Source organism: Hesperophylax consimilis, chromosome 5 (genome assembly GCF_061612785.1).
Source record: "Hesperophylax consimilis isolate HC1 chromosome 5, BYU_Hcon_1.0, whole genome shotgun sequence".
NCBI lineage: Eukaryota > Metazoa > Arthropoda > Insecta > Trichoptera > Limnephilidae > Hesperophylax > Hesperophylax consimilis.
The window spans coordinates 38,706,278-38,729,944 of record NC_142840.1 but is presented as its reverse complement, the minus strand read 5'-3'; the positions used below and the strand labels follow the sequence as shown (position 1 = coordinate 38,729,944).

The 23,667-nt window shown below is 33.7% G+C and overlaps 1 protein-coding gene across 3 annotated transcripts; it reads right to left on the bottom strand.

Moving 5' to 3' along the window:
- Positions 1-903: 903 nt before the first annotated feature.
- On the bottom strand, positions 904-14,729 carry LOC149423933 (venom metalloprotease inhibitor-like). 3 transcript variants are annotated; one of them, XM_089631865.1, is made up of 4 exons: positions 14,549-14,712; positions 10,722-10,895; positions 4,000-4,170; positions 906-1,125 (listed from the first exon to the last, which is right to left on the bottom strand). In XM_089631865.1, the coding sequence occupies exons 1-4, from the start codon at positions 14,631-14,633 to the stop codon at positions 1,115-1,117; spliced, it is 441 nt and encodes a 146-aa protein (XP_089487991.1). In that variant the 5' UTR covers positions 14,634-14,712; the 3' UTR covers positions 906-1,114. The 3 variants fall into 3 exon arrangements, with proteins under 3 accessions (XP_089487992.1, XP_089487991.1, XP_089487990.1); XM_089631864.1 differs by having other exon boundaries at positions 4,000-4,173; positions 14,549-14,709; XM_089631866.1 differs by lacking the exon at positions 4,000-4,170 and having other exon boundaries at positions 904-1,125; positions 14,549-14,729.
- Between the last annotated feature and the right edge of the window lie 8,938 nt (positions 14,730-23,667).

The following is a 23,667-nucleotide window of genomic DNA, read 5'->3' as shown; positions in this document are numbered from 1 at the left end:
GGGTGAGGCATGTTCAGGATGCGCTTGCCCACTAACTGCGTGGTATGCCAGATCGGGAAATCTTTTGACCCTCCAACTGGTTTCTCGACCCACCGCCTTGCGCCAAAGTGGGAGGGGTATGTTCATATATCCGTCACTCCTAGACACTCTGATTCCTAGATTCCTACCCAACCTTCATACCCTTTGGCAGAACTTCCTCTAATTCGTTTCCTTAAAAAAGACCCTCCACACAGCTTCCCAAAAGATGAAATAGGCCCTGAAGGAAATCATTTTCTTCAGGGTGGGGTTAATGTAACAAAACAAAACTAACTTGCCAATGGTCATGCCTGTGGGGAAAGCAATCTTGCTGTTGAACAGAATTAATTCAGAAATCGACATTTTTAGCATCAATGAAGCTGCCTTTAAAAGGCAAGCTCTATTATGACTAGTATAATTGATATACCCACTGTTTATATTATTCTTCTTTCGTATAGTGGGGGGACATCTAGGTCTGCGAGCCAGTCTAGGGCCTCTGGCGTCGCCATGTGAACCTCTTAATTGTTCCCAGATATTTATCGATTCCCCTTGGCCGGGAGACCTATCGGTCTTCGGCCCCTAAATAGCGGCATAGACCGTTTATGTTAATGTAAGGTTTTTATGACCAAATGTATTTTTAAAACGCATTAAAATGAACAATTTTGTAATGTTTTTAAAATGAACAAACTGAATTGAATTGAGTTATAAAAAAGGAAATAATAATAATACCTTAGTGGTTTTGTCTACACACGATCCTACCTGACATGTCGAGTTCAGCAAGTCGGATCGTGTGTAGGGCCTATTTGTATACGGCGATCGTGGTAATGGCGTACTACACATGACTTCGTATTTTTGGAAATTCAATAACATAAGAATCAATTAATAATAAGACATTATTTATTATTTTTGATGATTTAATTATAAGTAGAAAGTTTTATTTTCTCTCGTAATTCAAGAGATTGGTTATTTTTGTAATGAAGCAAAATATTTATAGTTATTATTATATTGTTATTTTTTTGTGAGTGTTAAGTCATTTCTTGAATGGATATCATTACTTCATTAGATGAGCGTTTATTTCTCTTCACGTCTATGCATAACCTCACTTTTTAGCTGAAAACAAAAAGAAACATAGTTTTTATTATTTGCATGTTAAATACAATGTAATCAGAGTTAATAAAAGCTCAAGTTGTTATTGGAGTTAATATATCCCTGTCACATCAGGAAACTATCACTCGAATATCATCGTACAATCGCACTTTTGAATTGAAAAAAACATATCTGGATCGTACTTAAACATTTTCAGTGTTACTTATAAAGTTTCCCTAATACACCGCCGTAGCGTTAGTATAACTATACGAGAAATGGATATACTGCTCGGGTTAAAATCTTTACTCATAATAACATTCATTCCAGATTTTTTAGACTGATCCAAACTTTGTTCCAAACCTCAAAAACACGGTCATTTTTACATTTCGCGTTTTGTTCCAAATTTCACGTATCTTCAGATGACTTTTATAATCTCATTGATCCAGTTGGTTTTTATTTGCTTCGTAATCCGGTCAATTCGTTTATTTTTCCCGTATCTACTTTAAAAAATCGATACTTCTATTCAAAATATCCCTCCTGTAGTGCTGCAAATGAAACTTTTCATGAAACAATTTCTAGGATTCTTCATATTTCCAGCGATTTTCTATACTAAGGGGTCAGCCGAAATAAATCTACTAATACGCTCTAATACGCTACTAATACGACCGGTATACGCATCCACAGCGATTATGAGTAACATTTTCACTAATCCCGTGTTTATACGCTAGTATATTATTTATACTGCGATTATCAGTAAGACGGCATGTAATTATGAGGGTTAATAAAAATGGTAGCATTGAAGAAGAAGATAATACTAATAAATAAAAACAAAACATGAAACAGAACAAGACACGGAAAAAAAACAACGGTCACAACTAGGAGTCGAACCCACGATATTTTTTTTACCGGGAAGGGCATCTTTAACCACTCGTCCATTGGAACATATTTATTAAGCGTCTTATTTATTGATATCATATTTCAAATTCAGAATTAACATTACCATTTTGCAAGTAGAAGTAGTCACATATTTAAAAAAGAAAAACGTTGTTCCTAAAAATTATAACTGTCCCCAAGCGTCTTTTAATCAATGAGCTATCTCAATCACTTTCAGACCCTTTCGTATTTATCTTATATGCAAAGCAATGAATTATTTAACAATTTGGAACAAGTCATCTTAAAGAATTAGAACAATTCATCAAAATTCAAAGTTAATGTTCAAGTTCTGTTATTATTTCATTTCAGTGAAACAACTGGCCCTTTTTTAATTAGCTCCATACATGAGGCCCTTAGAAAAACAATTTCCATTAGGGCATATGTCATCTTTGGGGATGCTGTATTACATTTCAAGGAAAAGAAATAGATAAAGGAAAGGAAGATCTGGGAAGCAAAAATGAATTAGTGGTGGGAAGGAATCTGGCGGTCAGTGTGTCAGGAATGACGGACGTTTGAATTCATCCCTTCCACTGTGGTGCAATGCGATGGGTCGTGAGAGTTCTGCTGGAGAGATAAAAAGATTTCCCTCAATCATTTTATCCAAAAATCCGACCAGCCACACAGTAGGTGGGTAAACGCCCCCGCCGCTAAGGGGGACAATCCTCACCCCCATCAACCCGTGCACTGCTGTTAAGTCACCAAACGTAGAGAATACTTGAGGCAACCTGTGGAGTTGTTGGTGTTATGACTTATTATCTAATGGATGGTTCCTGGGGCGGTGGCATTCCCGCATTTCAAATTGAAAATTTATTCTAAGGACGGATTGTTTCGGAGAATTTGAACAATTCATCAAATTTCAACGTTCAATTTCAAGTTCTGTGAAAGATTTTTTCAAGTTCTATTTTTATTTCAGTTTTGTCAAGCAACTAGCCTACAATGATATAATAACGGAACTTGAATAGGACTTTCACCGAACCCGAAAATGAACGTTGAAATTTGATGAATTGTTCAAATTCTCCGAAACAACCCGTCCTTAATGCAATAGTAATAGAACTTGAATAGACCTCTACAGAATTAGAATATTCATTTTGAAATTCGAAAAAACTAGTGGCCCTAGTAATATATATCCCTATCAATACGAACATTGCAGCATAATAACATGATTTAATGACCTGAAAATATTTTAAAACATTACCGTAATTATAAGCGGAAAATGTTGCTTGTCAATAATAGAGGACTTACTAGCTACTAACCGATATGCCAGAGAGCTATCAGATAGAGACGATCACCTTCATTATACGACAAATTTTACTGTAGGCGGTTTTAAATATGTTTTTTTTATTGACAATTAGGGTTTTGGGTTTTTGCTACGTAACTCTGGTTCAATGATCTCAAATTAAAAAATATAAACAAAACCAAGAACGATACAAATCATTCCACGAAATTAGCGAAAGAATTACCCGTCAAATACAGATACATTTATTTAAAAATGTCTTTTCAAAGCGTGGTTAATACTAATATACTGAATAAAACCAAAAAAAAAGTTTTATTCAGTATATTACTTTTCTACCCAGGACCTGGAGTCAACCTCACCAATGGATCAGGTAGAATCAACAGTTTTTGTACATTTTTTAACTGCTGTAATTTCATTCGATTTCAGAGAAATTCGTTTATGTCCGTGTGTGTACGTGATTAATACAAAAAGTTGATAAAATCCACTGTCATCGACAAATAGGCTATTTGAGAAGTTTCAGCTCGGGAAGTGGATTATTTTAAGGTTTGTATTCAATTAATGCCGAAAACAAAAGCGACATTTAAATAGATGTATTTAAAATTCTGACAGCTGGAGATTTGCCTTGTTGAAGCTCAGATATTTATTAAATATCTGTATTAGAGTTAGAAAATCATTTCGTTTTTACGGGTTCATATGTTTATTGCATAAATACAACAGTTTGTACGACTTACGGCACTCGTCGGGTAAACTGCAAATTCCATTATTCCTAACATATCCTTCCTTACAGAAACACCCAACTTGGCACACCGCGATGCAAGCGAAAGATGTGTCTTTATTTTCACATGTTGTTTCACAGGTTCCACATTCTGTGTACTGTTCGTTGGGGCCGGGACAAGTATTAGCTGCTAGAAGATCAAGAAAATTCATACATAATATCGAGACATGTATATAACACATCTTATTTAGTATAATGGATCTTATTTGTACAGCATTAAGCCTCCTTTCATCATTGCGCTGCCAGATCCATGCCTATCTGTCATACGGAACTCCATTGAGGACTGCCAGCTTCGCTTCTATGAACATGTTTTCATTAGTGCCAACCGCGTTCAGTCCTCCATTAATGGAGTTACCTGCATTTATGTACCTTTCTTTCCATATGTCCATCAGCCTTCCCATATCTCGTAAACATACTTTCCAAATTCATCCACCTGCTCCAAGTATTCATTATTCACAGCTATATACGATAGTGTTTTCGTACTTTCTCTTTCAAACACCATGACTAAGTCTAAAGCCAAATAAATCTGTATTATTTAAAAATATATATATGTTATTACTTTAACTTGTCTTTGTTTTATTCCGGGGATGTATAGGCCTGAGCAAAACAAAGGAATTAAATAAAAAATATTACAAAATGTGTGAAAAATGGTGAGGTTTGGTTGTGATATTTTACAAAACGAGCATTTTTTAGATTCAGAAAAATACTGCAATGTTAAAAAAATCTTATTTACAAAATAGTTCGTTCTATCGATAGTTCTTCTTTGGACGGCTTAAAAAGATAAAATATTTAATTTTCAGTGGAATTGTCAAGGGGGGAAAAATATAGGTCCATAAAAATTTCGGTTTTTACAGTAATTACAGTTACATAGAAAACTAAAAAAACACGAAAACAAAAGTGAAATTTAAATAGATGTGACTAAAAATCGTTACTCAAATTCTTTACTTCATTCAGAAAATCGATATAAAATATCGGTCATTACAGCATATTTTTATCAAAGCTTTAGTTCAAAAGCGCAAAACACATAACTTATATAATTAGAATAATTACATAATTAGAATAATTACATAATTAGAACAGTTACATAATTAGAATAATTACGTAAATTTAAAATAACAACGTTTATTTTAACCACTATTTAATAAAAAATATCAACATGTTTCAAAACAAAATTAGTAAGCAGATAAGTACCTACTGACAGAAAATAAGGGTAAAAGCCCTGATGAAGCTTGAGATAAGCGAACTAGCGTCCAAATTCACTAAAAAATACTGTGAAATCATAATTTTTTTTAAAGTGGTGAATTGCAAAATTGAAGTATTTTTTTTTTATTTAATTTTAAAATAATAAAGCTTACGTGGTGCGTACGCAGATGCGCAAGTCAAAAAGGCCAATCCACTTAACAAAATGGCAAAAATAAACAATTTATTTGCGAACATTTTGATGAATACTTATTTCTTGTATTCGACGTTGTTCCACCGTTGAAGACAATTTAAGAATAACCGAATGCAGAAGCGAATGTTTTCATTTTATAATCCACTGACAGAGCCTTGGAGGAAATAATATCGCCATGTCTATTGAGTACCTACGTGATTCGTGAGGTAAACATGGTTTTTAGTATTTTATTTTTGACTTAATTAACTCCCATATCACCTTCAAAGTTAATCATAAATGTCGGGGTTTTTCCATTGTTTTTTCCTGCTATGGTCTTTTCGCAGAAAATGATTGCTAATCTTCATAATTAATTGTTTCCAGAAGTTTTTTCTCACAACACATTCTCTACCTTGTGGTATTTGTTATTTGCCTTCATAAATTGAAACTTTTGAAATTCAAACTTTTTATGGTAGTTTTCAGGTAAAAAAATCTATTTATTGTTTGGAAAAAGCTATTACGGAAAAAAGGGTATAAGTAAAAAATCTATGTACATAATTAAAGACCTCCCGAAGTTAGTGCACTTCACCCACCAATATAAAGAAGAATGACCCATTGTGAAAGTCAACTTTGTTTTAGTACAAATCTACAGTTTTATTTCCAGGTTGATGAAATTTTGCACATTGACCTTTTATTGAGTCTCAAAATTGTTTCAGTGAGAGCAATTCTGTGGTACAAAATTATATTTGAGCATGTCAATAACCCTTTATATATAAACAGACTAGAACACAATTATAATACTCGTTTTAACATTAATGAAGGACTTATTTTACCTAAGCATACTAATAAATATGGACAAAGAACGATAAACTATATGTTTCCCAGTTGTTTTAATAAATTTCCTGCTAAAATTAAAAACCGTGCCCAAAACAAACAATTGGTAAACTTACTGAAGACTTGGTTTACTGAAAGAATTAATTGGTATTAGCTTACATTGATGTATTATTCTAAAGACTTTTAAAATTGTTATTTATGTTTTCATAATTTTCTTTTGCTATATTTCTGTAAAATTTTTAATTTTTTGTTTTATAGAATTGTGAAATGTAACTGTAAACTTACTATAATAAAATTTATAATTTAAAGAACCCGTTAGACAAACTGCTTAAAAGTAGTTCATCGGGACTTTTTTGCCTTATATTTGTAAAGATTGTAAAATATTTAAAAAAAAAATAAAAAACGAAATGTCAGTGTCTGTATGAGATTTCTAAAAATAACTCCCATCCACTTTTTCTACCCTTAAAGCAGAATTACGACACTTCTTGATTAAATTTTGCACACTTGACGTTCAAAATAAGAGGAAAATTATCTCTGCCTTGTTTATGATTTCGAAAAACTCTGAATAACTCCTGGACAACTTCACAACATTGAGACAAATCTAACAAAAATTGCAAGACTTTTAGCTTCCTTGACAAAGGGAGTGTTCCCAATAAATTTTTGTTGGGAAGCCAAATAGTTAAGTTTTAGTTTAAAAATAAACACTACGGTTTTATTGACTAAAAGTTACCACACACTTATATTTAATTGGCGTTGCATTGTTTTTATGCAGGTATATCTGCTACAGCACAAAATAGACCTCATACCTCTGTTCTGAATTACTTAAATTTTTTAAGTTGTGTTTTATTGCTCAGATAAATTACGCTTGTACAGTAATTCATTTGGTATGCTACAGTGGGGTTGTAGATCAATTTTTGCAATTAAATGAACTCAAAATTGAATTTGAGGTGGGCAGGTGTGCAAAATTATTTTTTCTTTTAGTAATAATTTCTCACAAAACCAGTATTCTTTAGTTCTATTATATTGGTCTCCGAATTTCATAAAAATGTTAAAGGATCTTCGAAAGAAACTGTCAATTCTAGATACAATTTATGTGACATGAGAGAGTTGTTTAAATATATATTTAATTGATTATTGTTTTTACATTGGCTCCACACAAGATGCCTTTTTCCCTCAAGCTATGGGTCTTTTTACGCAAAGTTTTGGTAAGAAGAGAGGTATGAGATGTGGGTATGAATCTGAGGGTCAATTTTTGCAGGAGTGACGGACGTATGAGTCCATCCCTTCCACTGCGATACTGGAGAAGTCAAAAGGCGTCCCTTGACCAGTCTCTCTCTATTTGGCCCGCCACAAAGTAGTTGGGTAAACGCATTCGCCACCAAGACCCTGTAAAACCTTACCCTATGAACTCGGGCACCCCTGCTAACTCATCAAACGTAGCGTACCACTTAAGGTGACCTATGGCAGAGACGTTAGTTATCCAATAAGTGGTTCCCGGTGCGGCGGTACCCATACCCGCCTCCCAAATCGAAAATTAATCCCTCATGGAAAAATAACAGAACTCAAAAATATAATTGAAATTTAATTAATTTTTCCAGTTCTGTAAAACCAAAATCCCTTTATAAGTTTTCTTTGGAAATAAAGACAAAGATTTCTGTGTGACAATAAAATTACACATTTATACCAGATAATATTTGAAAACCTCATACCACCATAATTATAAGCCGAAAACGTTATATGTCAATGATGGAGGATTTAACTAGCAGAGAAATTGAACCCACGACGGCTAGCTGAGAAAGCGACGCATTGGTCAACTCAGGTACAAACCGGTTTATCCTTTTATCAGCTAGAAACGTCCACTTTCATTTAGGCAGGCGGTGAAAAAAACACCTATTATTGATTTTTTTTCTTGATAACTACAACTTCAGTGCTGCGTAACTCTAATTCAATGAACTTCAAATTGATTTGGATTAAATTTCAATTTTCAACATATTCTAAAATATAAATGAAACGAATAAAAACACACAAATCATTCCACGAAATTAGCGAAAAATCCTAAAAGATCCGAAGAGATTTGCTACGATTTTGCAATGTGTTGTCAAAGTTCTGAGATATATTTTACATCTTTGTCTACTGATAAGATTAGTTTTTCGACGATCATAAATCATTTAGGTTTTATGCGCAATTTCCCAAAGGAGTTTGAGACAAATTGAACAAAAGCGGTGCGGTGGGGTGAATTTGATACAAAAAATCTATTAAGGCTTTCGTGATAAAAAGCTGTAAATCATGGGTTAACCTGATGATCAAAGCAAACGTATGTTTTCTTTGTGTCTAGTCTCAGAAAATACATTTTCATTGTCTTTGCCCTTTGCGATATCGTTAAATAAGGATACGAAAACATCATTATCATCAAATATGTTTTAAAATGGATGTGATCGTTCTTTTTTTTTCTTTGGCAACTGCTGTATATTTAAAACAAATGACCTTACAATATATATAGACGAAATGTGGAAATCTCAAAGTGGCTAGCCAAAAGCCAGAAAATAGTACTGTTTCGATTTCCTAGCTTTAATGGTGAGTGGTTTATTTATGATTTAGTAGGTACTATTTATTTATGTTACTAAACAAAAGTTAATTAATTCCGTCGTATGTGATGAGAAAATGTTTTCAACACTCGTCAAACATTAGTAAAAGCCGAGAAATAAGATTTCATTTGTAAATACACACATTTTTTTGTGCCATAAAAAATACAATTATTTCGATTGTTTCCCGTAAATTTTCAGCGTTATCAAAGAAAGAGAGACAGCGAACGTAGCAACACTTACGTATAAGAAGGACAACATAATAGCAGTGGTCGTCTTATACAGTATTCCGTGTTCGTCTCATAGTTTAAGCATGTAAGCATATCTTGTTATCTCATTCACACCCGTGGAATGTAGTATTCGGCACAAATACGAAAACGCCGCCCGTTATCGTTTGTTTCGCACATATAAAGAATTTACTGGAAACTTGTGTTGTAAGTGTTTCTTACTTTCCACATTTTATCTTGAGTTTGTGAGACAGACGAGTCTAGTTAGATTATAACGTCATTGTTTAAAACTCAATATTTTTTTCAGTTGTTGAAAATTTTGTTAGAAACACATATACAAATCACCCCAACAAAAAATTGTGTGTTTTTTCAATATGTATATGGCATGGGTATGTAGAATAAAATCTTATTTCATGAAACAAACTGTCTAAGGATTACGAAATTTTATCGGAATGTAGAAGAGAATCTGAGTTTATGGCAAAACACATCTAAGGATTGCGCCATTGCACTGGAATTTAAAAGAGAATATTTTTTCATGACACAAACAACCTAAGGAATCCGCAATATTGCTGGAATCTAGAAGAGAATCTTAGTTCATGACACAAAGTATCTCAGGATTGGGCAAATTTACCGCAATGTAGAAGTGAATCTTAGTTCATGGCACAAAGTTCTCAGGATTGCGCAATTTTTCTGCAGGCGGAGATAATAAAACACCACTCACTTCTCTTTCTGATGTTGGTATATTATTTTAATACCTCGCTTTTTTCACATTTTAAATGACACGATTTAAAGAATTTGATGTACTGTTGATTGCGAGTAATTTTAATTATTTACGAGAATGAATGCAAATCTTATAATTTGAAATTAACCTACATCCCGACATCCGATCGAGCAGAAAATCGGCAGAGTTATTGTCGATGACAATGCATAGTATTAACAATTTTACGTATAAAACTTACACATTCAGAATCAGCATTCGTCTGTTTACAAGAACTTTTTTTCGTTCACTGGATTTTCATATTGTATGTTCTACTTGTATCGCGATTTTTATATTTTATTTGTTCAACTGTGCAAAGTCCAATATTTGATTGACTGAGACATTGAATAATTCTTATATTTTTGGACTGAGCTAATAATAACTCACTTAGCCAATATTCACCTTCGCCACTTAATTATTATAACCACGTAATTTTATTTATTAAATTTTATAAATTAAATAAAAAAATTAAACAAAATTTTTGATTTTGTAATAATAACAAGATTAAAATGGTTTAGTTTTAATTTTGTACCCTTGATATGCTTGTGCTAAGCGAAACGGGTCGGTCGTAGAAAATTAATTAAATAAAGTTTTAAGATTATTACCAAAGTAATTGTTTTATTTACATTATTTTTATTTTACTATAGTTAGTTCTAAAACTTGATTTTAATTGTTTGATATGTTTATTGGTTATAGATTTTTCATGGTAAAAATAGTTTGCAAAATAATACTTGATGCAATGAGACTTACATTTCGCAGTATTAATTATTAAATTAATTCAAAATCATTGGTAGTCACTCCTGTCGATCAGATATTATATTGTATTTATATTGTTCATCACGGTTATAGTCCACCGGTATGATTCTCAAACCAAGTTAAAGAAGATCAATATTTGTAGTTGTAACTTACGTGGGCATTTGCTGATGGGAATGCAGACGTTGGCCGAGTTCCTGGCGTACCCATCGTTGCAGTAGCACATGTTGTTGCAAACGATATTGATAATTTTACAAGTCTCTCCGAGTGTGGCGCAAGTTGTATCACAGGCCGAGCCGCACGCGAAGAATTCGTTCTTTCCGCATTTCACTAAAATTAAAAATAAAGAAATATTTAAAGAATGGCAAATGCGCAAACTGCATTAATTGAGGGCTGTCCACAATGGAGTGCTGATACCCATCCTTATGTATGGCAGTAAGGAGTAAAACTGGCGTAGGAAGTATTAAAGAATGTGTGAGAGATTTATTTATTTATAGCGCCGCTTTTGTGAGATATCACCTCAGGGGCGCTTTACAGTTAATGCAGATTTTACAAAAAAAATATAAATATTACAAATTGAAATTGAAATTAAGTTGAATAAAATGAAGTACAGAAACAGGTGACACGAAGATGGAGAATCTGCTGCAAGAATCCTAGGTGGTGAGGAAACTGGACCAGCTGCTGCAGCGAGAGAGTGCACCGCTTCCACCAACAGCGCCAGCACGAGGTTCGTCATCCGTACAGGTATGTGTCTGCTGCTAATAGAGCGCTGACACAATATCCTCTCATGGATTCCAGACCTTGGCAGCACCGCTGTGACATTCGACGAAGATAGAGGATGGAGACTCTGCAGCAAGAATCCTAGGCGGTGAGGAAACTGTACCAGCTGCTGCAGCGAAAGAGTGCACCGCGCCCACCAACAGTGCCAGCACGAGGTTCGTCATCCGTCCAGGTATGTGTCTGCTGCTAATTAAGCGCTGTCACAGTATCCTCACATAGATAACAAACCTTGTCAGCACCGCTGTGACGTTCGGCAAGTCCATCTCCTTGTACACTTGTTTCTGGTGATTATGTTAGTGGTGCATTATCCCGCAATAAAAGGCGATGGACGGGATAATAAATTACCCTGGGCACTTTTTAGGGCTTTCAGAGTTTCCAAGAATTCAATTGAAAACATCTGGCGTACCTACAGTTACCGATTCTCGTCCCAAGTTCATCTTCAGCGAACTTAGAATATTTTTAGCACAATTTTCAATTATTCATTTTTAAAACACTGCACTCTAATCACATTACTATAAAGTTCTGATTACTAATTCGTAAGTTAATTTAAAATGTTGATTCACTGATTTTTTAAATAATTTCAAAGGGATGTTGCCTCGTTTCCCTTGAAAATACTAAAAAAAACACAAAGCGGTTGGAAGACGGCATGACGCGTCCAGCTGCCACAAAGGACGCTAACTAACTTGATGTGGAGATTCTCTAAAAATACAAGAAAGGGACGCTTAGATGGTTTGGGCGTGTAGATCAAATGAACGATGAAAGTAGTGTGAGGAGAATTTATGACACGCGAATGTAAGTAGTAGAAAAAGTCGTCGACGCTCGCGGAAGTCATGGCACGATCAAGTGAACTAGATACTTAGTCGGGCTATGTCAATAGTATGTATTACTCAATGTATGAATGTGATTGAAGCAAGCAGTTTGTACCAAGGCCGAATTATTTGGCGGTGCGTCCTCTCTGCCTACTCCTTCGGGGAAACAGCGTCATGGGTAATTAATATAAATACAGCCGCATTCATTATTACCAATATTCGAACCGTTTTCAAAGATCATAGAATTATTTATTAAGAAATATTTTTTTATTAGAGTATATTTAGGAAACATACAGATGTGAATAAGTTTAGCATTTAAGATTTTGAATATAAAATAAACCCGTTAAGTTCCATTTACAATATTTTTTATAGTTACAGGTTAGGAAGAAAGTAGATATTTAGAGTTATAAGTGAAAGAAAAAAATATGAAAAGGGTAAGTGCATTGTGGGGTTAATTTTATTTAAAACAAATTTAATAATCAATTAGTAACACAATTTATTCTAGAAAATTACGGATCACCGAATTAATTATTAGTTAATTTCATAATAGAACTAAATATTTTACATACACTGTCTAAACAAAAAAAAAATTCAATTATTTTGCGTAAATGGTATTATAATAAAATTAGATTCCTACTCACTAATATTACATTAAAGGTTTGCCAATCGCTTTAAGGTGAATTCTTATACTAGTAGATAACTAAAGTAAGATAAGTAAAGAATAATAGATAACAATAATATTTTATAACTTATATTAAGGGTACTATTTATCATTATCCAATTTCAGGGAGTTAATTTGCTTTTTGAATTGTTCATATTTAAAGTTTCGGTTACCTTAATTTTGTTTTTGGACAAAAATATATTGTACCATCTCCAGAGATGTGCAAAATGGGTACACAAAACCATTTGAAATGCAGAATGGAAATGGGTCAAAACTTTTCCATTTGAAAATGCAAAATGCAAAATGGTTTTTAGAAAAGCATTTTAAATGCAAAATGCAAAATACCTATTTTCAAAATACATTGAAAATGCAAAATGGTTTCTCAGGTCAAACAATCAAAATAATTATAGAATTTTTAACAATTTTGTCATTTAATAATGGACATGAATGTAGAAGAACATATTATTTGATGGTAAATCCAAAAACACCACGACTACAGATTATGAAATCAAAAAAAATTTGCGCGGGACTAATGTTGACTAACGTAAAAACATAGAAACTGCTATCTAACATTTGATATTACAGCGTCATGGCCCCATGTTCAGTATTTGAATCAGTATTTTTTGTAATGGTATCACTCAATTGCCAGGGCTCCTACCAGGGAGCAACTTGACAAATGTAAATTATCTCTCATAGCGAGGTTGAGGACCAACTGATATTTGGGGCTTATGAAAAAAAGATGAGTGGAGATAGTAGGAAGAATGTTGCAAAAAAGCATTTAAAATGGAAAATGCATTGAGAAAAGCATTTAATATGCAAAATGCAAAATGGTTTTTAGAAAAGCATTTAAAATGCAAAATGGAAAATACCCATTTTGCATTTTGCATTTCCATTTGAAATGGATTTATTTGAAATAAAGCACATCTCTGACCATCTCACACCCAAATACAAATAGTGATGCTGATCGTTATTAGCATTGTGAAGGCTATTAGACCCTTTGTTTTGAATCTACTGCTAATGCTAATCTAAGGGTTCAATTATATTGATGAAATATTCTTTATAAATTTTATATAAGGCGTTTTTCTTATACAATTCTGTGATCGGTTGGTATATTAAATTCCCGAAATATCTCTAAATTTGGGAAATTGTATGGTTTCTTAAGGATAATTTAAATAATTAGCAACATGTTTCAAAACCAAATTATTACGTTTAAGAAATGAGATCCTTTAAGATATATTAATCCGTGCGGTTAAAACATGTATGATCTTGAGAGAAATGTGGAGATCCACAAAGAATGCAAACTTTATGTGAGCGTAATGAGTAAGATTAAGATAGGGACACTCAGATGATTTGGGCGAGTAGAATGAATGAACGATGAAAGGAGTGTAAGGAGAATATACGAATTTGAATGGTAGAAGATGTTAGGGACGCCCCAGCATGGCACGATCAAGTGAATCAGATACATAAGTGGGCCATGTCAAGAGTCAGAATAATAGAAGAGTTTGTTTGAGACGAATGAGGCAATGAATGAGTGTGTTCCGTTCTCTCTGCCTACCCCTGCGGGGAACGGCAGATGGGAAGATAATTAGTTAGAACAATAAACAAATAAGTACCCATATTAAAAGAGCGGGAATTAATTAGTCATCTTGCATAAAATAAATGAAAATATTTTTATTTATTTCAATATTTAACTAACAGTTGTGTAAACAAAGTTTGTTATTTATAAAGCTTACGTGGTTTGGTGACTGCAGATGCGAAATTCAAAAAGGTCAATACACTTAACGAAATGGCAAAAATAAACAGTTTATTTGCAAACATTTTGATCAATACGTATTTATTGTTTTCAACGTTATTCCACTGTTGAAGACAATTTAAGAATAAACCAACGTGAAGGCGATTATTTTTGTTTGATAACCACTGACATACAGCCTTGGAGGCAATAATACAGCATGTCTATAAAGTGTCTACGTAATTCGTGAGGCAATAAGGTTTCTAGTATTTTATTATTGATGACGTAAACCCTCCGTTGCTCGGGGCTATGAATGGTTTGAAGTAGGGAATGCAATCCCGCAAGAAAATGTCAATCCAGGTATTTGCGGGACTGAACAACCTTAGTCCCGCTGGATCCAGGTATTTGCGGGATCCAGCAGAGTGGACTTAGATATCTAATCAATCGTATGATAAAGACCTAATACCTCGATCTACCAACCTTCTTTTAAGAGTTTTAAATTTATACCTATAATAAAACAAGTTCTTTGGGACATTTTAAATGATTTATTAATAGGTATACCTTTAGTTAGACATAGGTAAAGTTTAAGTCATAAATTGGCAAAGAATAAGATATGACATTAATTTACATAACATACCCGCCTCGGAACAGACTTTGTCTACTGAGGTGGGTAAAAGAAATCTATGTACACAAATGAAAATAAAATAAACGCCCGGATTGCCGGCACTGAAACTGAACTGAAACTTAAATTTAAATAATAACGTTCACACGATAAACAATATTCTTGTACAGTGAGCATCATAAGTTTAATTAAACATTATTTTGGAAATAGCTTCGTAAAAAAGTTAAAGTATTAATTGTGCCATCTGATAAACGGCTTCTGATATTGGACACAAGGTATCCAGCGGCTGAAAAAGCTCGTTCAGCTTCCACGCTGGTTGGCACAATAGTCATTAGCACATTGTAAGTGAATTGAAGGTATGTGCCTTTTAATCCACCGGACTCGAAGTAATTCAGAGTAAGTGAGGGTAAATCTGTAGTTGCTCTCTTTCAGCTTTAAAAGATCTTGAATAACCATCATTTTTAGTGTCTTGCCGTAATTCATAACCATTAATTTGATTGAATTAGACGATGTTGGTAAGTTAAAACTCCCGGCTTTAAAAAGATCTCGCAAATCCGACGAGGTACAGAAAACTCGGAATGGTAAACCATTTTTAGACACCATTCGTGATACCCTCTTTTCGATGGTATTGTTTTCGCTTGAAAAATGGTCAGTGATTTTATGCTTCTTTGCCAAAGTTGATAGTTGAGGTTCACAATGAGCCGATGTGGAAGAACTGGACGTCGATGCAGTTGTAGAAGCTTCTCTGTGATCCCGCCAGTCCAGCGGGATCCCGCAAAATTTTCGACCGAGATTAGTCCCGCAAAATGTCTGCGGGATCTCGGAATTTCGGGATCCCGGTATACCGGGATTGCATTCCCTAGTTTGAAGTAAAGTCTAGAGGTTGTGAATATTCGTGTACCTGAAAACTGGATTATTTTAAAGGTGACAACGATTTTATTCTAAAGAGTTTATATTCACTTGATCGTACCACGTCTTCCCCGGCGTCCCCGATTTCCACCACTCACTGCTGTTTATTATATATTTACTATTAAAAAAAAAACTAATTTATATTTTCATTCGACTCCCTAATTCATTCCAGTGCAAAGATAATGCGTTAAGTCTTTCTCTGGCATCCGACATTTTATACCATTCACTACTGAATACCATATTGTTATTATTAAAAAAAAACTAATTTATTTCGACTTTTATTCGTCTCTAGGAAGAGATAATGTAAAAAAGACAAATATTTCTTTTAAATTGCTACCTTTAAAAAATAGGATTCAGTTACATAAGTTGGCAAACAATCCAATGTGGAGAAAATAATATTCTTCTGTGGAAAATTGTGTTTGTATGTGAAAAAAAACAACGGGTTTTTGACAAAAGTTAATTGTATTTTTTACTTCTACCATTATGTTGAATCAAATCCCGAGGTTTTTGTGTTAAAAACGTTAGTTTTTTGTTATTCTATTCTGGGAATTAAAAGCAAGTTCAAAATTATATTTTTATTCTACGAACGAGGATGGGACGTATTTCTTCCAATTTCCTCAAATAAAATGACTTTGTTTTCTAAATTTTGATTTCTGTGAAATTTTTAAAAGTTTAATTTCTGGAAAGTTTTTTTTTTCAACTTTGAAATTAAAATAATACAATTTTTAAACATTGAAATACATCATAACAAATTATTATAAGCAATAATAACTCGCCTGAAATATCCACACAAATTGAAATTATCAAACATTGATTTTTACTCGGGAGATATTTTCAATTTGTATGGATAATTCAGGCGAGTAATTATTGCTTATAATAATTTTTTATCATTTATGTCATGCATAAAAAACCTTCTCTTAAAGACAGACATCAGTTTATCTTAAAAAAAAATAGTTGAAACACGTAAATCTAAAATATAAATCTACTTTCTAAAACTGTTTTTTTTGGGACATCTTCAAAATAAAGAAATATATGGAACATTTAAAATACCTTGGAAAACTTTTCAAAATTCGGTAAGAAATTATAATTATTTCAAGTTTATACAACAGATAAACTTTGGATAATCTTTGATTATCTTTGGCTGGATAAGCAATTTATATATCTTTCCGTGAACTGTTTTATGTATGTTTCTTTATTAGATTTCTATATTTACTTTTTACAAACTCGGTAATTTTTTCACGATGTTTTTTAATAATGCTGTTAGTGTCGTCATTGATATATCTAAAATGGTGAAGTACCGGACAAACAATATCATTTCAGGCGGCCAAAATGGTGACGTACTGCGTAAACAACATCACTACCGGACAAACAACATCATTCAGGGAGTCGATTCTCGGTTAATTCTTTGGACTCGAACAACGAGTGGTTCGACCCACTCGTTGTTCGAGTGGAATGACTTTGACGTTTGGCGTAGGCGTATGTAAGTATGAACCTTCGACAAGGCTCAAAAATAAGAACCTTGACCAACGTGTGTACTTTCGACGACGATTGCGAGCGACCTGGATTAGAGAATCGATACCCAAATAGGCAAAAGGGAACTACGGAACGAACAAACTATCTATTTGATATGATTTTCACGACTACAATAGTATTATCGTAATTTATTTTGGGGGCATTTTGCCGTGTTGCACTTCCTCCTTCTTCAACCGATTCGGACAGCGTTATAGTGTATAGGTAAGACATAAACGGATAGTGGTGAAGTGCGTGTTTATGTAAGTAGAAGTATTCAGCGCGCTTCAATCCTCTTAGTGCCGGTATTTCCGTATTACTATTAGTCAAATTTATGTGGTTTTCGACGTTTTGTTTTGGTATAGCCGACAAGTACCGGAAACCAAGAACTATGAAGATTAGCCCCGTCTTCTCTATAAGTATTAAAAGTTTTTTGTAAATATCAATTTCCTCCATGATTAGGCTTTCTTAATGTGTTTTGGGTCTTTCCAGGACTTCAGAAACAAATCCCAAGTAAAGTCCAATTTTAATAAAGTGCTCGGCAATTGCCGGTTTGTCAGGTTCGCCGAGTTCGCACTCTCGAAATTTTTCTTAGATCCACCTATTTAATAATTCGTTTTTTTTTATCCACAGAATCTACCCTGCCACCTACTGCGAAGAAGCGGTCAAATGGTTAAAACCGTAAGTTGTTTTTTTTCTTTTACACCATTCCGTTTTTTAATCACACTCATCCAAAAAATATATTTTTAAATAGTTAGATCACATATTTTTATGAATATCCTATTCCTGTAAACCAGGGGTGGGGGACCTTTTCGCCGTCTGGGGCCATTTTGATGTTTGTAATAATCCCGCGGGCCGCACTTAGATTTTAGATGGTACTGTAGGTACTTAGTAATATAGATAGGTACTGTAGGTAGACACTAGAGTTAGGTACTGTAGGTTAGTACTGATACTGGAACTCTTTTTCTTTACATATTTAATCAATGGAACCGTTAAGTACCCGAGCAATTATTAGTTGCCTGCAACGGGCAAAAATCAAAGTTTTGGCACACACTCGTTGCTTTATCCACATTCAAACAAACGTATTAAAATACGTTGTTAAATATTTGTAGGAACACACTCCTTGCCTCATCCACATTAAGCACTAAAACACATATTATTGTTTTCGTACATTAGTTTACACAAATATGTTTTACCTTTTAGTTGCCTGCAACGGGCAAAAAGTTATGGTATATTTTGAAAGCCTGTAAACAGTAAATTTTGTATTTTTGATTTGTTCCTATTTTTTTCTGTCTTGTAAGTATTATATCTTGTTTATGTATTTCGTGAGCGCACTAGATTGCTTTTCTTTTAATTTTTGTTTATATCATATTGTTGGTTAGAAAAATAGTGAAATTGGTTATGCTAGTCCATGTTTGAGATCGAATGTGACGTCATCGTTCTACTATCTTCTTTCTTTTTCGTTTACAAAAGAGACTCGTGAGAAGGAAGAGGACGAGCGTCAATAACAATTAAGAAGGCGGATTTGTGTACCACCGACCCACGTTTTGAGAGAGGTTAGTTTGGGGAGACCCTTTGATCTCTCTAACTAGCCCCTCGTCCCATCGCTTTGCGCCCCAGTGGGAGGGATACATTAATATCTCCGCCATTCTTGGACTCACTGATTTCTACATTCCTACTCAACCTTCAAACCGTTAACCTTCCCAGAACTTTTGCTCCTACCTTTCCTTAAAAAAAACCTCCACACAGCATTCCAAAACATGATATAGGCCCTGAGGGAAACTATTTTCCTCAGGGCCTCCTGTGTGGAGTTAATGTTAAAATAAATTACTTCCGTGCGAACTCTCGCTGGGTCTAGTTAAAGACCTTGAATACTTATAAACTCTTTTGATATTCCTAATTATCTTTTTAAAAGTCTAAGCTATCTGTTTATGTTGATTTAGTTTGAAATGTAAAGTTATTCGAATGAGTAGACGTGGTACTTCAAATACGATATTTAAATGGTTTGCTGTTTTTTTACGTTGTTTATTTAAGATGTAATTGCTATTTAATGATTATTTTTCTGTTGATTTTAGAAATAAAGTAGGTATGTTTCGGAGAATTCGAACAATTCATCAAATTTCAAAGTTAATTTTCAAGTTCTGTGAAAGATATTTTTAAGTTCTGTTTTTATTTCAGCTATGTCAAGCAACTAGCCTATAATGATATAATAACAGAATTTGAATAGGACTTTCACAGAACCCGTAAATGAACTTTGTAATTTGATGAATTGTTAAAATTCTCCGAAACAATCCGTCCTAAGAGTTGATGCTGAGAAAATATTTTCAAATTTGGTTTTCGATTAAGGTGGCAGAAATAATTTTTCAAAATTTGAATTATACCTATTTCTAACGTGAGAACGTTTTTAAAGAGGCTTCCATACCAAGGCCCCGCCAGAGTTGGCGGTGAAACCCTTTTATTGTCAAATATTGAATAATTTCTCGTGGCCCAAGGGTTGTGGCGCCAAGTAGTGTGTATATTCTAAAAATATACCTTTTTCGTTGCTTGTTTGTGCTCATTGCGGAAAAGAGGGGTCAGATAAGAGCCTTGAAATTCACTGAGCTATTCGTCTGTGACTGTGCACATGATTTATTCGTTTGTCGCCGTATACATCTTTAGGTGCTCTGAGAAGTAAATATATATGAAAATATTACAAATTGTTTAGTGAAAAAGGTGTGAGGGGTGATAGTTTCCTTTTTTCACATAATGCATATATTCATTACTTGAGAGCGTGCAGCGCTAGAAGCAGCGGGAAAGGGCTCGATGCTCAGGCCGGTTCGTACAAAATCAAACAAGATGAAGAACCTGTCAACATGTTTCGCGCCACCTATCGCGTACACAAATACAGAAAACGTTCACACAGTGCTTTTCCTCTTTGCTTGGCTTTTCACTATAGCGAGTTGGTTGACTACATGGGCCTACCTGGCGACTGAAGAGTCCCGATGGTACTTCTTGGCGACTTCAATCTTAATGAGGACGATCGACACAAAATTACAAAACACCTGAATAAATAATTCAGGCTCGAGCTTAAGATTGACTAATTCTTCTTTTTATTTAAATTACTTTTTAACGCTTCCAATATTTTATTAATTGGCCTGTTGGACGTAAAAGATTATAGGGCAAATAGCACCTAACCCCGACATTACTAACACTAGTAAAATGTGGCATAATGCAGTGGTGCTTTACGTTCTTCCTTAGCTAGGTTTTGAATTCATTCGCAAATTTCAAAATTCATAACTCGAGAATAACCACCACCAAAAACAGTAAATAAGCAAACTTAAGAAAAATGTCAAACTCAGATTAGATCTTACTTCAAACTGTCTTATCCAAACTTTTATTTACTTTCCTCTAAAACTTTCAGTAAATATATTTTAACTTATGACGTGAACTCCGTGAACTGAATGTCGTGCATTTTGAACTTCGACTTCCAGGAATTCTTCTGTTTGAGTGGAATATTTCCCGACAGAATACTTTTATCGGGTTTAAGGGAGACTCTTTCTAGAGAAGTCTTTACCGCAGAGTAAATAATTGAATATCTTCAAAATTGAGACCTTCTGAAAATTGCCAAGGGGCAAGTTTATTAAATACAGAAGTTAGCAAGAGGTAATTAATTAACTGTTTGGGGAATAGAAGTAGGTTAAATAAAGAACAGTTCTTGTTTTTGAAATGAGAATTTGCTTGTTCCTACTGGGATGTCATTTAACCAGTTCCTACCATCACCTTGCTGGAAAAGTTTTTGAAATTTGGAACAATGGCAACAACGTAGTGCAAATTTGAGTTCATTTGTTTTGAAAATAGAAGAAGGATTGGAAATGGATTGGGACTACGTTGGAAGCAAGATGTTGATGTTTTTGGTGTACATAATCTAGTTTAAAAGTAAAATAAAGGAAGTTGACTATTTTGAAAGTTTTGTTGTGGCAATAATTACCTCGAGGTATCGCGATGGAACTCATTATATTGTAATTGTGCTGTGTGCTCTTTCGCAGATATACAGTGGTAAGTAATTGGTCATCCCGTTTTTCCTTCTGTCATACCTTGTTTATTCCTACACATACTATCACCGAATTACAGAGTTCATTTCGATTAATTTGACTTATTTTCAGTCCGTTTCTATTTTCATCTGAAGCTGATATCAATAAGCAGTTTCGGATGCAACAAATTTCTAGCAACATTTAAAAAAAATTTAAATCATTAATTTTCATTACTGACGAGGTAGAGAGAATGGACGAAAAGTTCTAGGGGCGTCTGAATTGTCTAGCTGAGATAAGATCAATAACTTATCTCTTTCTTGAACCGATAAAAACGTCAATGAGGTCGTAAGGTCTTATATCAATTAACAACAATATAAGTATTCAATCGGTATAAATCACACGTATAATCTGTTAAATAATATACACGATGTCCATAAACTCGTCGACATAAAAAAATACTTCTTCTATTAGAATATTTCTATAATATTCTTTTATCAAAAGTTTTTAATATACCTTGCAGCTGTGTCTATGCTTCTACGCATTTAGTACGTTAAACAGCTGGTTTTAAGCTAAATACCTTAGAGCTGGGTCTATGCTTCGACGCATTTAGTATGTTAAACAGCTGGTTTTAAACTAAATACCTTGGAGCTGGGTCTATGCTTCGACGCTTTAAGTACGTTAAACAGCTGGTTTTAAACTAAATACCTTGGGACTGGGTCTATGCTTCGACGCATTAAACGGCTGGTTTTAAACTAAATATCTTAGAGCTGGGTCTATGCTTCGACGCATTCAGTACGTTGAACAACTGGTTTTAAACCCCCATCGACAGATTTTTTTTAAATTTCAACTTTAGATTCGATTTACTCGAAAACGAAAGCTCATATCAAAAAATATGCTGAAAGTTGAAAAGAAAGTGATTGTTATTAAAATTACATTAAGATTGGATGTAAAATCTTCACAGATTAAAAACGCAACTGAAAGAAAGCAATCCTTAGGTGATTTGAGATTTTCACTGCCAAAATTATCATAGTGATTTATTTTTTCTTTCTTTGTTACTCCTTATTTCAACGTTTTGGACAGCATTATAGTGTCCATCATCAGGGCAGATGGGTCCCTAAAAATAAATCACTAAAATCCTAAGGTATATGTTACTCCACTGGAAAAACGAAGAAAAAAAAACAATTCCAAAATTGTAAAAAAAATCTATTTTTAAATCAATTATTATTTTCTTGTGTTGTTTTATACATACATGCATTACAATATTTATGAAATGCATTTATGCAGATGCGACAATTTTGCTTGTTGACGAAGCCACCGAGGTGGAAATGGGCCTCATCACTCAAGATGATTTGCATTTGATTCACTCAAGTGAATTTTAATAATTTCAATGCGTTGTTGAAGCGTGTATCGTTCCATTTTTATTAATGACGTAGTTGCTACTTGTCAAATGTCAAAAAATGACAGCTTCAAAAGTAACATCTACCAAAATAGCGAGCTATTCAAAATAACACCTCTTATTGGCCTGTATATCTTTATAAAAAAGGCCGAAAAAAGTTCAAGTTTCCTACAAGGGAGTAAAATATATACCATAGCCTTGAAATGAAAATTGTTATGAAAACTAAAAAAAAAATAAGATTCCATTTCTTACTTTCACTTGTCATGATATCTCTGAATCTGATGTCTTATATATTTTCCTGCAATAATGTTTACAAAAACGAATAAGTATAAAAAACTATTAAAATTACAGTTGTGAGAAAAACAGCTACGTGATTGAACACGGGTGACATAATATTATATTATACTAGCGGACGTGAACCCGGCGTTGCTGATGATTATTCTCAGGAAATAGACAATATGGACATTGGACATATTCCATCGCCTACTTTTCTATTATAAGTTTTATATATTCTATCGACCTTTTTAAGACATACTATTCCGTGGTACATTATTTCGACTTTTCTCACTTTACTTTCTGTAAATAAATAAGCATGTATTGTATTTTTTTTTTCTTAATTACAGTCAAACCTCTATCAAAATCCGTGCCATAGTTTAGAAGAACTAAGCGCACAAAAA